This window comes from Neophocaena asiaeorientalis, unplaced genomic scaffold, assembly GCF_003031525.2.
Source record: "Neophocaena asiaeorientalis asiaeorientalis breed wild unplaced genomic scaffold, Neophocaena_asiaeorientalis_V1.1 scaffold357, whole genome shotgun sequence".
Classification (NCBI taxonomy): Eukaryota; Metazoa; Chordata; class Mammalia; order Artiodactyla; family Phocoenidae; genus Neophocaena; species Neophocaena asiaeorientalis.
The window spans coordinates 2,848,231-2,864,381 of record NW_020173270.1 but is presented as its reverse complement, the minus strand read 5'-3'; the positions used below and the strand labels follow the sequence as shown (position 1 = coordinate 2,864,381).

General features: G+C 45.9%; 1 protein-coding gene across 3 annotated transcripts in view; it reads left to right on the top strand.

Moving 5' to 3' along the window:
• VAV1 (vav guanine nucleotide exchange factor 1) overlaps nt 1–16,151 on the top strand; it is a 50,141-nt gene that overhangs the window by 11,848 nt on the left and 22,142 nt on the right. For all 3 annotated transcript variants that reach the window (XM_024745717.1, XM_024745719.1, XM_024745718.1), the window contains exons 2-6: nt 14,517–14,633; nt 15,139–15,197; nt 15,317–15,385; nt 15,539–15,647; nt 15,739–15,834. In XM_024745717.1, coding sequence (XP_024601485.1) covers nt 14,517–14,633; nt 15,139–15,197; nt 15,317–15,385; nt 15,539–15,647; nt 15,739–15,834 — 450 coding nt within the window. The remainder of the gene's footprint in view (nt 1–14,516; nt 14,634–15,138; nt 15,198–15,316; nt 15,386–15,538; nt 15,648–15,738; nt 15,835–16,151) is intronic.

Genomic DNA, 16,151 nt, shown 5'->3' with positions numbered 1-16,151 from the left:
CTGGAAACCTGGTCTCTCCATGTGGCTTGGGCTTCCTCACAACATGGCGATTGGGGTTTTGAGAAGGAGCGTGGAGAGAGAGCAAGTGTTTCTCAAGGAACCAAGGCAGAAGCTGGAGGGTTTCTTCTAACCTACTTGGGAATTGTCCGGTGCACTTGGCTGCATTCTCAGTGACGAGCAAGTCGCTAAGACCAGGCTAGATTCAACGGGAGGTGAATCAAACTCCATCTCTTGAGGGGGGTGTGACAAGTCACAGTGCAGAAGAGCACACTGGATCGGCGATATTTTTGTGGCCATCTTTGGAAAGCACAATCGGTTACCTGTTATTATCATGATTTCACAGATGAGGAAACAGAAACGTGGAAAGTTTAAGTAAGTTGCTCAGGTGAATAAGTAGCTATGCTTGGATTTGAATGCAAGTGGCCAGGTCCCCAAACCTGTGACCACAAGCACTATAAGAATACTGCCTCTTTTGGGGGGAGCATATGAGCCTTTCTAGTGGTTACGGAGATAGTCTTAGATTCAGATTTCTGGTTCTCCTGGTCAGGATTCAGCCAGGAAAGCAGAAGTCATCTCAGGTCTTTCAAACAGAGAGGATTTAATTCAGGGAATTGGCTAATGGGCGATGGGATTGCTGAGAAGAGACGGGTGATACTAAGGTAACCCAGAGAGTAGCCACTAGGCTGGAGAAAAAATAGAAGGAGGTAGTGTGACCAGGAGCCAGGGGCCAGAACCATTTAACAAGAGCTAGAACTTTGGGCAAGAGCTGTCTTCAGGGAGCTGAGACCACGGAGGTGTGTATTTGCTGCTGGAGAGGCAGAATAAGAGAGGGAGAGATATCCTGGCTTCTCTCTTCGTCCCACCTTCTGGTCTGCTGCCTGGGCCTCCCATTGGCTGAAACTACCTGGAAGCCAGGGTGCAAAGGAACCTGGGAAATGTAGTTCCCTTCGATACAGAGCAAAGCAAAGGAAGGGCAGGTAGGATCTGAGAGCAAGCAGGCCTTGAGGAAGTGACTGCCTCTTTGAGCTCAGTGTATTATCTCAGTTAAAGAAAGCTGCTGTTCCTACTATTTGCCTGAGAATCAATGATAAGCAATGGTTTTACTTCCTGTGGCAGAGTCCTCCTAAGCTTTAATGGCTTTGCTTGTTCTGGAGTTTAGCTCAGTCTTAGATCAAACCCAGATCTCCTTTCTTAGGACTCTCCTGTCACAGGCCCCAAGCACACAGCTAATTGCCTTTCCTCCGGACAGCCCATCAGAGACCTGCCTCCCATGAGTCCATCCTCAGCTTCCCCCAAGTTCCCTCTGGTCCAGAAAGAACACCACAGTGACTTCATGACTCCTCAAAGGACGGGGTTTCCAGAACTACACCTTGGGGTGGCTGTCTTGTGCTTGTTTGCCTGGGGGACCCAGAATGACCCCAAGATGGGTGCAGCATCTGAGCACCCCAAGAAATGTGGGGCTGTTGCCTTCCGTCTGATCTGTGATTGAGTAGGGGAGTTGAAGAAAAAGCTTCCAAAGGCATCAATCATTTGTGCTTCCCTCTCTGGGACTCCGGGAGATATGGCAGGATGGTGGGATGCTCTCATGACAACCCTTGCCCCATTTTGATCACATGGCCCTGGTTTTGGTAAATCAGCATCTGATACCACTTTTGGTTCACTCCCTCCTACTCCCCCTTTCTCACTCTGCTCCAGCCACACTGGTCTCTAACCTTTTCCTCCAAAGCACCAGGCAGGGTCCAATCTCAGGGTCTTTGCATTGGCTGTTCCCTCTGCCTGGAATGCTTTTCCTCCAGACACCTACCCAGATCATTCCCTCCTTCAAGTCTTTACTCAAATGTCACTCTCTCCATGAGCCTTCCCTGGCCCTCTCATTTAGACTCGCACCCCTTCCTGGCATTAAATTATATCTCTCTCTCTATATATATATATATATATACATATATACATGTAACACACTTGTTGTTTGTCTCCTGCCAGAATGTCAGCCTCACACGGGCAGGGATGTGAATCTCTTTTGTTTACAGCTGTATTCCCAGCACTTAAACCAGTACCTGGAGTATAATAGATGCTCAATAAATATTTGCCAAATCAATGAAGGGGTGGCTAAATGAGCAGATACCCCTTGTATGCTGTTCTCTTCGCCTGGAACACTTTTTCCCCACCTCACACTCTAAAGTAAGATTTATTTGGACAGAAAAAGCATATATTTGTGTCTCACTTGTTTTGTTTTATCAAGGGTAGGGACAAAAAATGGGACAGGGGAGTGTGTTTTGCATTATTGACCAATGGTGGCTTACAGTATTCCTTCTTCCCATCCTCTCATCCCTGAAAAGCTCCTCTAAAGCTCCTAGTTTTAGGGAAACACACACAGCAGGAATCTGGTCTCCTGCTGGCTTTTTAAAAACAGCCATATTAACATACAATCAGTGACATATTTAAAATACACAAGTTGATAAATGTTGACATACTGGACCTGTGAAACCAGCCCCACAATCAAGAGAGTGAACATATCTGTCACCTCAAAAGTTTCCTCCTGCCCTTTTGTAATCCCTCCTACCTAAGCCCCACCTGCCATTCCCAAGCAATCCCAGATCTGCTTTTGGTCACTATAGATTAGTTTGTATCTGTTACCAAGGCCAAACTCGATTGCTGCATGACAGGCCAATAAATCAAGAGATGGGTGGTTTGGGCAAGGAATAGCGGCTTTATTCAGAAAACCAGCAGAGTGAGAAGATGGACTTGTGTCCCAAAGAACCATCTTCCCTGAGCTAGATTTTTTTTTTTTGCGGTACGCGGGCCTCTCACTGTTGTGGCCTCTCCCGTCGCGGAGCACAGGCTCCGGACGCGCAGGCTCAGCGGCCATGGCTCATGGGCCCAGCCGCTCCGCGGCATGTGGGATCTTCCCGGACCGGGGCACGAACCCGTGTCCCCTGCATCGGCAGGCGGACTCTCAACCACTGCGCCACCAGGGAAGCCCTAGGCTTCTTTTATACTAAAAGGGGAGAGGGTGTGGTTGGTTGCTGCAAACTTCTTGGTGCCAGAATCCTTTGTTTTTGCAGCTGTCCACGTAGGTTAGGTCACAATGTTCCTAGAAACCTCCAACAAGATTAACATTATTCTCTGAACAACTTTTATCTCCATATGAATGGAAAAGTGTAATACCTTTAAAGGTCAGAGCCTTGAGAATGGGCTATCTTGTATATTTCAGGCTACAGACGACATTCTTAACTTGTAGCAAAGGCAATTATACAAGGGCTAGAGTAAAAGAAACAGATCCAATATGTAGTTAGCTTTGTTCTTCCTTATTACACATCTTCTAGAGTTTTATATCAAGGGGAGCATAGATATGTACTCTTTGAGGCTGATCCTTTCACTCAGCATAACTCTTTTGCCATTCACTGAACCGTTGCGTGTCTTAGTTCTTTATTCCTTATTGGCTGAGTAGTATTCCATTGAATGGACTGACTAAGTTTGCTTATCTGTTCTCCCGTCCATGGGCGTTTGGGTTGCCTCCACTTTTTGGCAAATAAAACTTCTCTGAACATTTGTATAAACACTTGCTTTCATTTCTGTCGGGTAAACGCCTGGGGATGGAATAGGTCATATAGGAGGTGCACACCTAGCTTGTTAACTGCCAAACCACTTTTGCAAAGTGGTCGCACCATTTGACATTTCCCCACTGGCTGTGCGCAAGGCTTTCTTTCCTGGACTGCTTCTTCTCTTTGCTTCGTCTCTGAGTTTTGGCTTTACCAGACTCATCTCCCCCTTAACCAGATCCCACAGGGCTCCGTGCTTTTTCACATGCAGTCTTACCACAGTGGCGATCAACCAGTGATCCATGTGCCTCTCTGCTCAGCATCTGTCTTGCCACTAGACTGTAAGCTCTGTGGGGACAGGGTTCTGTCTGGCTGCCGACAGGTCCCAGGGCTTGGTATTCAGTAGGCACTCGATACATGCTTGCTGAATGAATGTATGACCCTGAATGGTAGGCCGGGGGCTAGAGTGGAGATTCAGTGAGTATTTTTATTCCCATGGTGATGATGAGGAAACAGAGGCACCGGGAGGTACAGTGACCCATCCAAGGTCCCTCAGCTTGCAGTGGCTGGGCTCGGAGTCAAACTCTGTACGTCTGACCCCCTGGACTGGCAGTGAGATGTTGAGCGTGTGCTGGGGTGGGAGGGGAGGGGAGAGGAGAGAGACGGCGGGAGCAGGGTGGGTTTTGAAGGCCAGGAAGGGGCGTTTATACTCTGCACCTCTGTTTGCAGGCTTCGAAAAGGATGCACAGCACACCCACCCTCTCTGGTCTGCAGAACGAAGTTTTGCAACCTCGAGATTAAGGGGCTGCAAGGGCTGAACACAGAGGGCCCCTCTTTCTCGACTCCCCTGAGCAAACCCTGGTAACAGGCATTTCCTGTTTCCGGTAGGCTCCCTGGGGCTGGGGTGGGTGTGGGGAAGCTGGCTCCTGCACTCATGGGCTCAGCTCTGGGTTCCCTCTCCTGCTCCATGCCCCCCATCTCCTGTCCCCCCATCTCCACCACCCAAAGGGGCCTCTGTCCCTGCACACTGGTTCCCTGAAAGAGGGTGGTGAACTGGCCAAACTTTCCAGCTCTTTCTTTGTCTGGGGCAGGGGCTGTGATGTTGGGGGAACTGCAGGCAAAGGGGAAGTGTCTGGGTGCTGATTTGCATATGGGCAAGATGCCAGCCCGACTCTGAGGTTCTGAGCCAGCTGAGGGGGTTGCCCCCTCTCCCAACAGGGAGGAAATAGTCTCCCATGCCCCTCCTACATTTGTCCTTTGCCAACTTCACCCACACTTCAGGCTACCACTAGGCCTTCTAGTGGTCTAACCTCTGTCATTCCTGCTGTCGGAGGGAGCCCCTTGCTTTAGCTGGCCCTACTCCAGCCAGGGGGCTAATGAGTCATACCCCCTTTCCCCCTTTGAGGTGTCACATGACTGGGGGGAAGCAGTCTTAAGTCTCAGCTGATCTTCCTGAGGTCAACGGGGAACTTCCTCCCTAGGCCAGACAGGGCCATCTGTTCTGTTGTCCCTGGTGAACCTGGAGTCAGCCCATGACCTTGCAAAGGCTGCTGGACTGGAGAGTGGTACATATGGTTCCTGTTATGTGCTGAACCCCCCCCAAATGCCACCTGTGACGTGGCACCATGAGGCAGCCTGGCATGGTTTGAAGAGGTCGGGTGAGGAGTGTGACCTCTGGACGCAGAGAGCTGGTATCTGGCTCCCCATTTCTACTTGTGCATCCTTGGGAAGTGGATATCTCCTTTCTGAGCCTCAGTTGTCCCATCTGTCAAATGGGGTTTCATTCCTTCACTAACTTCTTTTGAGCACCTACTGTGTGCCAGGCATTGTACTAGGTGTTGAGGCTACAGCAGTGAACCAGCTACACAGAGAATCCTGCCCTCGTGGAGCTGATGTCCTAGTGTGTGTGGGAGGGGTGGGGTGGGGGGATACAGACAGACAATAACAAAATAAATAAGTGAAATACACGTGTGTTACAATTTTATTTTATTTTATTTTTTTGGCTGCGCCACTTGGCTTGCAAGATCTTAGTTCCCGGACCAGGGATTGAACCTGGGCCCACAGCAGTGAAAGCGCTGAGTCCTAACCACTGGACCACCAGGGAATTCCCTACGATTTTAAATAGAGTGGTTGGGAAGTTCTCCCTGAGAAGTGACGTTTCATCAAAAGCCCAAAAGAGACAAGGAAGGGAGGCACCAGGTTAATGGGGGGATGGACATTCTAAGAAGAAGAGAATAGTCCATGCAAAGGTCCTGGGGCTGAATCGTGTCTGACATGTTCTAGGAATAGTGACGATAGGGAGGAGGTGAGGGCAGGGAGGTGACAGGGAAAGGTTGTGCAGGTCTTGTGAGCTGCAGAGTAGACTTGGGTTTGTATCTGGGTGGATTGTCTTGGGAGGGTTCTGACAATATTACTCTGGCTGTTGGGTTGAAAATAAATTACAGGGGCCCAGGAACAGAAGAAAGGAGTCCTGGACTTCTCTGGTGGTCCAGTAGTTAAGACTCCGCTTCCACTGCATGGGGCGCGGGTTCGATCCCTGGTTGGGGAACTAAGATCCCGCATGCTGCGCGGCCAAAAAAAAATTTAACAAAAAGAGGAAGAAGCAAGGAGTCCACTGGGGAGGCCATCACAGTTATCCAGGGGAGTGATGATGGTGGCTTGGGCCAGTAGAGGTGGACAGAAGTGGGTGGGATTCTGGGTATATTTTGAATATATACGGATAGGATTTTGGAATGGATTGGATTGGCAGTGGAGTAAGAGAGAAATAGTCAAGGCCACTCCAGTGTTTTGGGTTTGGATAACTGGAAGGGCAGACGTTATTAGAGCCTGCAACTAATAACATTATTAGTTATTAGATCTCAGCAGCAACTTTGTTGGGAGAATTAAACAAAACTGTGCATGTCGGGGACTTCCCTGGCGGTACAATGGTTAAGAATCCAGGGCTTCCCTGGTGGCACAGTGGTTGAGAGTCCGCCTGCCGATGCAGGGGACACGGGTTCGTGCCCCTGTCCGGGAGGATCCCACATGCTGTGGAGTGGCTGGGCCCGTGAGCCATGGCCGCTGAGCCTGCGCGTCCGGAGCCTGTGCTCCGCAACGGGAGAGGCCACAACGGGGAGAGGCCCGCTTACAGAAAAAAAAAAAAAAAAAGAACCCACTTCTACTGCAGGGGACGTGGGTTCAATCCCTGGTCGAGGAACTAAGATCCTGCATGCCATGCGGCCAACAAACAAACAAACAAAACTGTGCATGTCAGACTCTTTGGAAAAGGCTTAGTTCTCAATAAATCGTTCCTCCTACAAAGCGCTGGAGCCTCCGGAGGGCAGGGGTTGGCCCCTGCAGGCAGTTTTGATTCACCTAGCTACTCTTCAGAGACAACTTTGGGAAATGAGGCTGTAGAGAGGCAGGGAGAGGGCGGGGCAGAAAGGCAAGGGGCATGGAACAGAACAGAACCACACCATATATTGTTTGTGGACACATGCATGTGTAGTAAAAGAACGCGGACACCGATGGGAACAACGCACACCCATTTCTGGGTAGGAGTTACCGGTGGGGAGGGAAAGAAGGGCATGCGATTAGAGACTATTGCACGTGGGTTTGAAATATAATGATAATGTTTAATTCAAAAGAAAAGATGTTTACTCAAAGGAGTTGAAAATGTACGGCCCATACAGAACACGGATGTTTATAGCAACTTTATTCAAATTGCCAAAACTTGGGAGCCGACAAGATGCCCTTCAGTAGGTGAATGGATAGACTTTGGTACATTCAGACAATGGAATGTTATTTGGCGCTAAAAGAAATGAACTGTCAAGCCATGAAAAGACATGGGGGACCCTTAAACGTATATTACTAAGTGGAAGAAGCCAATGTGCAAGGCTAGGTAGGGTACGATTCCAACTTTATGACATTCTGGAAAAGGCAAAACTATGGAGACAGTAAAAAGATCAGGGGTTGCCAGGGGTTAAAGTGAGGGAAGGTTGAATGCATAGAACACAGAGGGTTTTTAGGGCAGTGAAAATATTCTGTATGATACTATAATGGTGGACACATGTCATTATTCGTTTGTCCAAATCCATAGAATGTACAACACCGAGAGTGAACCCTAATGTCGACTTCGGATTCTGCGTGATGATGTGTCCATGTAGGTTCATCGGTTGTAACAAATGTACCCTCTCTGGTGAGGGATGTGGGTAATGGGGGAGGCTACACATGCATTGGGGTAGAGGGGTATATGAGAAGTCTGTACCTTCCATTCAGTTTTTCTGTGAGGCTAAAACTGCTCTAAAAAATAAAGTCTATTATAACAAAAATAAAGGAAAAGAGAGAAAGGAAGGGAGAGACCACTAGAGTCCCCCGACTGGACGGATGGAGGTGCCACGGACCCCAAAGGGAGCTGACCAGGTGTTTTCCTGCCTCCTTGCAGCCTCCGAAAGCCTGCTGGTCTCTGCTCCACCTTGCCACTCATCCTCCAGTAGGTTAGCTGGAGCTCTTTCATTTGGCAACAGTGTTTCAAGAAAGAGAGAGCAGAGGTTGCCATGCGGTCTGGTTGCCTAAGCTCAAAACTCACACAATGTGAGTTCCGCTACTTTCTATTGGCCAAAGTCAGTCATGAGAGCAGCCCAGACACAGAAGATGGGGAAATAGACTCCACTTCTAGATGGTAGGGGCTGAAATCTACATGTAAAAGATCACAAGGGGCATTCAGGAAGAGGGAACAAGGCATAAGGCAAGAAAACATTAAATATATTGCATTTGGGGTGGGGAAACCATCTTTGCCAAGTTGGAGCTGAGGTAGGGGAGGTAGCATGAGAAAAAAGATAGTTCTTGCAGAATCCCACAGGGACCAAATCTTGCAGGCCACGGTGAAGTTGAACTTTATTTTGAGGTCGATGGGTGACCATGGCAAGGTTCCATGGTCAGATTTGCTGTGTGGAGGTGGGCTGGGAGGGGTGAAACATGAATTAGGGAGACCACTGAAGAGGCTAATACAGTCACAAAGGTGAGAGATGGTGGTGTCTGCTCTAGGATTTGACAATGGAAATGGTGAGAAGGGCTTGGATTGAGAGGTAGTTTGGATGGTGAATCTGAAGTACCTCTTGATTGACTTGAAGGGGAGGATAAAATGAATTAAAAAATTTTAAATTTTATGTTAGAGTACAGTTGATTTACAACGTTGTGCTAGTTTCAGGTGTACAGCAAAGGGATTCAGATTCTTTTCCCATATAGGTTATTACAAAGTATTGAGTAGAGCTCCCTGTGCTACACAGTAGGGTCTTGTTGATTATTTTATATATAGTAGTGTGTGTCTGTTAATCTGAAACTTCTAATTTATCCCTCTCCCCACCTTTCCCCTTTGGTAGCCATACATTTGTTTTCTAAGCCTGTGAGTCTGTTTCTGTTTTGGAAATAAGTTCATTTGTATCCTTTTCTTAGATTCCACGTATAAGGGATATCATGTGGTATTTGTCTTTCTCTGTCTGATTTACTTCACTTTGTATGACAATCTCTAGGTCCATCCATGTTGCTGCAAATGGCATTATTTCATTCTTTTTTACGGTGGAGTAATATTCCGTTGTATATATGTACCACATCTTCTTTATCCATTCATCTGTTGATGGACATTTAAGTTGCTTCCATGTCTTGGCTATTGTAAATAGTGCTGCTGTGAACATTGGGTGCATGTATCTTTTCGAACTGATTAAATGAACTGATACTTGCAAAACACTTAGATGCATTCCTGGTTTGGAGAAAATAATCCATAAACATAATCTAACTTGATTATGTTGCTTGGGGAGTGTTAAGAATCATCCTGGGGTCCTCAGCTGAGTCTCTGTGTGGAGATGGAGAACCTGGGGTAGGAGTGGGTTTAAAGTAGCCACGATGTCCGCCTTGAACCTATTCAGTTTGAAGTGCCCACTGATGGATGAAGGAACCTGTTTCCGCAGCTGTAAATGAAGAAGTTGATGGTAATGAAAGGGCGGTGCGTTGTTCTGAAAACCTGACCCCGGGTGGGAAAAGAAGTCCAGACTCTCCTCTACTTATCCCCATGTTGTTTATTTATTCAATAAACACTAATTGGGCATTACTACATGCCACCACATCCAGGCTCCAGAGATGCCTCAACTCTGGGCCCTGCTTTCTTCTGGTGGAGGGAACAGAGCAGGTCACAGACCTTGTGGTCAGGCCTGGGGTGGGGAGAGACATTATACTAAGGGATCCTGGGGTAGGGGAATGAGGTTGAGGATTCCACTTGGGTGGAGAAATGGGGGAAGAGATGTTGGAGATGGGCCTCGAAGGATGAGTAGGAGTTCACCAGGCAGATATGAGAGGAGTCTTTAGCCCAGATTCCAGCCATTTGTTTATTTCCATGTGTGTAATTAGTGAAACAATTACAAGAAGAACTGGAGTGGGCAGTCATGGGGCCTCTGAGGATCCAACAGACCACAGCTGACTCTGGCCCTTAAGGCTACTGTATTAGGATAACACTAGCTGCTGTAACAAATAAGCTTTTTCAGTGACTTAATGTAATAGAAATGTATTTCTTGTTCACGTAGTAGTCCAATGTTCCTCCTGGTACCAGGTGGGAGGTTTTTCTCTCATGGGGTGATTCAGAGACTATTTTCATTTGTGACTTTACTATCCCTTAGAGTCTCAGCATCATTTCTGTCTGCCTGCAGACAACAGGGGAAAATAGGGTATGAAGAAGGCAATCTCGTATCCTTTTTTTTTTTTTTGACTGCACTGCTGGGGCTTGAGGCATCTTAGCTCCCCGACCAGGGATTGAACCCAGGCCCTTGGCAGTGAGAGCGTGGAGTCCTAACCACTGGACCACCAGGGAATTCCCTTCTTGTATGCTTTGGGAATTTATTCTCCATCCTGTTCCCTACTTTACCATCCCAGGATATTCCTACTGGCTCCAGGGATTGAAGGTAGTAGGTTTGAGAGAAAGCCCTGGAGTTCAGTGATGGTCACATGAAAGATGTTCAGTGAAAAACCGTTCTGGGCTTTTAATAGAAATTGCATTGAATCTATAGCTCAATTTTGGAGAAGCCTGAAATTTTAAAAGTACTGAGTCTTTCTAGATAAGAATTAGTATATATTTCACCCTATTTAGATCTTCCTTCATATCTTTCCGTAAAATTTTATAATTTATTCCATATAGGATTTGTACTTCTTTTGTTAGATGTGTTAGATATTAATCAACTTTTTTGTTCGCTTGTTTGTTTGACATTTTTTAGGCGATGGGAAATGCTATCCATTTAAAGTTGAAGTCCAATTTTCATACACAAAAATACTCAGTTCTTCAAGTTACCATCCAATCAGTTCTAGCAAGCATGTGCCCTTGTGCAACCCATACCCTTATCAAGATACAGAACTTTTCTATCGCTTGTGGCCTTTCTGAGTCAATCTCTACCACCCTCCCCACCCCAGAAGCAACCACTGATTTGATTTCTATCACCATAGTTTTGTTTTGCTGATTCTAAAACTTTGCAAATGTAATCTTGAAAAAAAGACACATTTTCCGATTGATTGTTGCTGATGTACCAGCATGCAATAAACCTTGTGTGTTGATTTTGTGTTCAGTGGCATTACTATTTTATTAATTCCAGTTATTTACGTGTATATTCTTTCGGGCTTATCTATGTTGGCAATCGTAGTGTCTGCAAAACTGAGCATCGTACTGATACTTCTTTCTTTTCTGTCTTTCCTTTTATTTCTTTGTCTTGTCTTACAACGCAGGCTAAGATCTTTAGTATAGTTAATAGGAATGGTCAGCGGGCACCCTTGCCTTTGTTCTTATTTCAAAAAAAATCTCTGCAGGATTTCGCTCTGAAGTATAATGTTTTGCTTTCGACTTAAGACAAAGGTTGAAGGTTTTTTCAAGATGCTCTTTATCGGGTTACAGAAGTTCCTTTCCATTCCTACTTTGCCAAGAGTTCTTCTTCCTCTCTTTCTTTGAACATAAATGGATGTTGAATTGCTACTGTGTCTTTTATGCATCTGTCATAGCTGCTAACCTCTTTTTGACAGAACAGACCTTGGGCAAGCAACAGGATCCAGCTAATAAACGTGATGTATAACACTGTTTACATCATATTTGTTTTACACTGGCTTCTGCTTATAGCACTCAATCCTGGTTTCCTTTGAGAGTAGGATGTTCTCTCCTTGAATACGTTAATTTATGTTAAAGTTAATTTAAAGTCCATGCTCCACATAGAATGGCTTAGGTAGGCTGTGGATGTGGCAGTAATTGAGAAGAAGATACCCTCTGAAGATGAAAATGTGAGATTCACAGATACAAAGAACAGTGTGTTTTGAATTGATTCATAAATGCAGCTGCCTGAGTTTGCACCCCAGCTGCCTGTCCCTGCCTCAGTTTCATATCTGTAAAACAAGGATAATGATCATAATTATTTTGCAGGATTGTTGCAAAGATTCCATGATACCTCTCATATAAATATGATATATGTATTTTTTTTTAATTTAAAAATAAATTTCCTTTATTCACCATTTTAATCATTTCTGACCTGACTTAAATGTGGCCACATACGTGCTAGCAAAAGCATCCACAAATATCGAGGCAGAATAGCCTCCAAAAATCTATAATTTTTAGATACAAAGGAATTAATGACACTGAGTAAAATTATAACCAGGGTCTTACACTTACATTTTAGAGCCCATAGATAACATGTGACTCATTTCTACCTTTTTCAAATGCAGAGAAAAATTTAGAGTCATTCAGAAAGAATCAAAGGTTTATGTTGGGGATTCGATTAATATAACTCACTACATTAATAGAATCAAGAACAAAATACACATGATCGTCCTGTACAGATCTTTAAAATCACTTAAGGAAAGTCAACATCCGTTCCTGATTCAATAAAATGAGCAAATACAAAAACTTTTCAAGAAGCTAGGAACACAAAGAAACATTTAAATCGATAAAAACATTTCTATAAGTTAGGAGTTTGGGACTAACATATACACCCTGCTGTATATAAAATAGATAACTGGGACTTCCTTGGTGGCTCACTGGTTAAGGATCCACCTGCCAATGCAGGGGACGTGGGTTTGAGCCCTGGTCCGGGAAGATCCCACATGCTACGGAGCAACTAAGCCTGTGTGCCACAACTACTGAGCCTGTGCTCTAGAGCCCGTGAGCCACAACTACTGAGCCCGTGAGCCACAATTACTGAAGCCCACATGCCTAAGCCCGTGCTCCGCCACAAGAGGAGCCACTGCAATGAGAAGCCCGCGCACCGCAACGAAGAGTAGCCCCCGCTCGCCACAACTAGAGAAAGCCCACGCAGCAACGAAGACCCATGCAGCCAAAATAAATAAATAAATAAAAATAAATAGATAACCAACAAGGACTTACTGTATAGCACAGGAAACTATATTCAATACCTTGTAATAACCTATAATGGAAAAGAATCTGAAAAAAAATATGTATCTGAATCACACACACCATAGAAGTCCTGTTTAATTTTTAAATTAATTTTGGTGAGCTGATCTCTCTATATAGAAAGAGTAAAACTCATAGAAGCAGAGAGTAGAAGGGCAGGTACCAGGGGCTGGGGTGGGGGTAGGGAAATGAATGGGCAGACGTCGGTTAAAGGGTATAAAGTTGAAGTTACATAGGATGAGTCAGTCTGGAGGTCTAGGGTACAGGCGTGGTGACTGTACTTAATAACACCGTAAATATGCTAAGAGAGTAGATTTCAACAGCATTCATCACACACAAAAACATGGCGACTATGGGAAGGGTTGATATGTTTATTAGCTTGACTGTAGTAGTAATTTCACTATAAATAAACATATCAAATCGTCCTGTTGCACACCTTAAATATATACAATTTTTATTTAAAAATACATAAATTTAAAACAATATATAGACAGTGCTGGGAAGGTAGCACGTGGCGGGAGCTCATGCTGGTTTCCACTGCATGCAAGGCAAAGCATTGAAGCTATAGTCAAGAAAACTGCCTCCAGATTCACACCATCCTGGAGTTAAATTTCAGCTCTTCTATGGACTTACTCATTTTGTTTTATTTGTTTGTTTATCTATCTATCTATTTGGATTTTTAAAAATTGAAGTACAGTTGATTTACAATGTTGTGTTAGTTTCAAGTGTACAGCAAGGTGATTCAGTTATACATACATACATACATACATATATATTGTAAATATATATTGTAAATCAACTATACTCCAGTAAAAATTAATTAAAAAATAAATAAAATGGTTAATGGTTAAACTTTTTTATTGTGGTAAACGATACATAATTTTTATCATTATATATATATAAGTAAAATGATATAAATATATTTTATAATTATAAATAAAATTTTATATAAAGATATATGACTGATATGTTAATAAAATGATAATATTTGTCATTTTAACCATTTGTAAGTGTACAATTCAGTGGCGTTTGATACATTCACAATGTCGTGTAACTGTTACCACTACGTCCAAAACTTTTTCAGCTTCCCCAACAGAAACTCTGTCCCCATTAAACACGAACTCCCTATTCGTCTCCCTCAGCCCCTGTTACCCACCACCATACTTTCTGTCTCTATGGATGTGCCTATTCTAGGGACCTCATGTAGGTGGTATACAATATTCATCTTTCTGTGTCTGGCTTATTTCACTTAGCATAGTTTTCAAGGTTTATCTGTGTTGTAGTAGAAATCAAAATTTCATTCCTTTTTAATGGCTGAGTAACATTCCAAATGTATGTATACACCACATTTTGTTATCTGTTAATGGTTAACTTTATATCTTATGAATTTTACCTCAATTAAAAAAAAGGATTCAGGGGTATAGTGGCTTCAGGTACAGCTTGATCTTTACTCGGTGGAGGGGCTGTGCTTTCTTTTTCCTCTTCTGCGCCAGTCCCCAAGCCAGATGGCCAATGGTCAGCTTCTCCCCGGTCCCATTATGTTTTGTCCGTTCTCATTTATCTCTCCACAGTTCCTGTGCCTCAAGAATATTCGCACCTTCTTGTCTACCTGCTATGAGAAGTTTGGCCTCAAGCGGAGTGAGCTCTTTGAGGCCTTTGACCTCTTTGATGTGCAGGATTTCGGGAAGGTGAGCTGGGACTGAGCTGCCTGTGAGCTGGACACTGAGAACCCAAAGATTGGGTTTCAATTCATTTCCATGAACGTCTACACTGGGCAAGCCCAAGGCTACTGGGGAAGGACTGATGGGCCAGACCAAACTGTACACCAGGTGCAAAGAGCCTGGCTTAGGACATGTGGAACTGAGTTTGAGTCCTTGCTCCACCAATTGCTGTGTGACCTCAGATATGTGGCCACGCCTCTCTGAGCCTTAAGTCCCTTGTCTAACTTGGAAGTAATATCACTCCATCCTCTCTGAGTGATTATGAGGATTGAATAGAGCAAGGGGTTCAAGTGGTGGGTGCTCAGTTAAAGGAACGCTGACATGCTGACGTTGGGGAATGTGAAGGTGGGAAAATCCCAAATTAGGCTCCCAGGGGCATGGGGGTCTAACCTCAAGGTCAGGTGCTTGGAGGCTGTGTTCTGGCATGTGGGTGGGCAAGGGGATTGCTGAGCAGCCTTGGCCCTTGTCACAGGTCATCTACACTCTGTCCGCTCTGTCCTGGACCCCAATTGCCCAGAACAAGGGGATCATGTGAGTAACTATCTGAGCTGACAGCTCTGGACCCATTTGGCCCCAATACTCCTCCTCCCGGAAGCTCCCTCCCCCCCTGGCCCTCTGGCCTCTGGCTCACACCATCCTGGCTCCCCCAGGCCTTTCCCCACTGAGGAGGACAGTGTGGGTGATGAGGACATCTACAGTGGCCTGTCCGACCAGATCGAGTGAGTGTCTGGGACCACGACCCTGCCCCGGGGGGTCTGAGGGAACAGGACCTTGCCCCGGGGGGTCTGAGGGGACAGGACCCTGCCCCAGGGGATCAGAAGGGTCCCTGGTCTGAGGGAAGCCCCTGGCCCTGCCTGACTCCACCTCCGCAGCGACACGGTGGAGGACGATGAGGACCTGTACGACTGCGTGGAGAACGAGGAGGCCGAGGGCGACGAGGTGTACGAGGACCTCATGCGCACAGAGCCGGTGCCCATGCCGGTGTGTGGGAGAGCAGGGCCGGGCGGGGCAGGAGCATGGGTGGGGCGCGGCCCTGGACACCCCAACACCGGCCTCCCCTCTCTGCTCTCAGCCCAAGATGACAGAGTATGACAAGCGGTGCTGCTGTCTGCGGGAGATCCAGCAGACGGAAGAGAAGTACACGGACACGCTGGGCTCCATCCAACAGGTGCGATGCTCAGTCCCCGCCCCTGCCATGCGCATGCGCGGAGCGGAGAGGCGTCATCCGTCCCTTGCGGGCCTGGGGCTCTTACCTGTCCCCACTGCTTTGTATTTCTCTGTCTCGCCTCGTCTCTGGTCCTTCTGTGTCTCTCCCTACTTCTTTCTCTGTTTACCTCTCTCTCTCTCCTTCTGTGTCTCTTTATCCCTGTCTCTATCTTTTCCCCATCTCTGTCCGTCTATCTCTGTTACTGTCTCTCACTCTGTAGTTCCTCTTTGTCCTTTGGCCATCTCTTTTTTTTAACCGTTTGATTGAGATTTAATCAA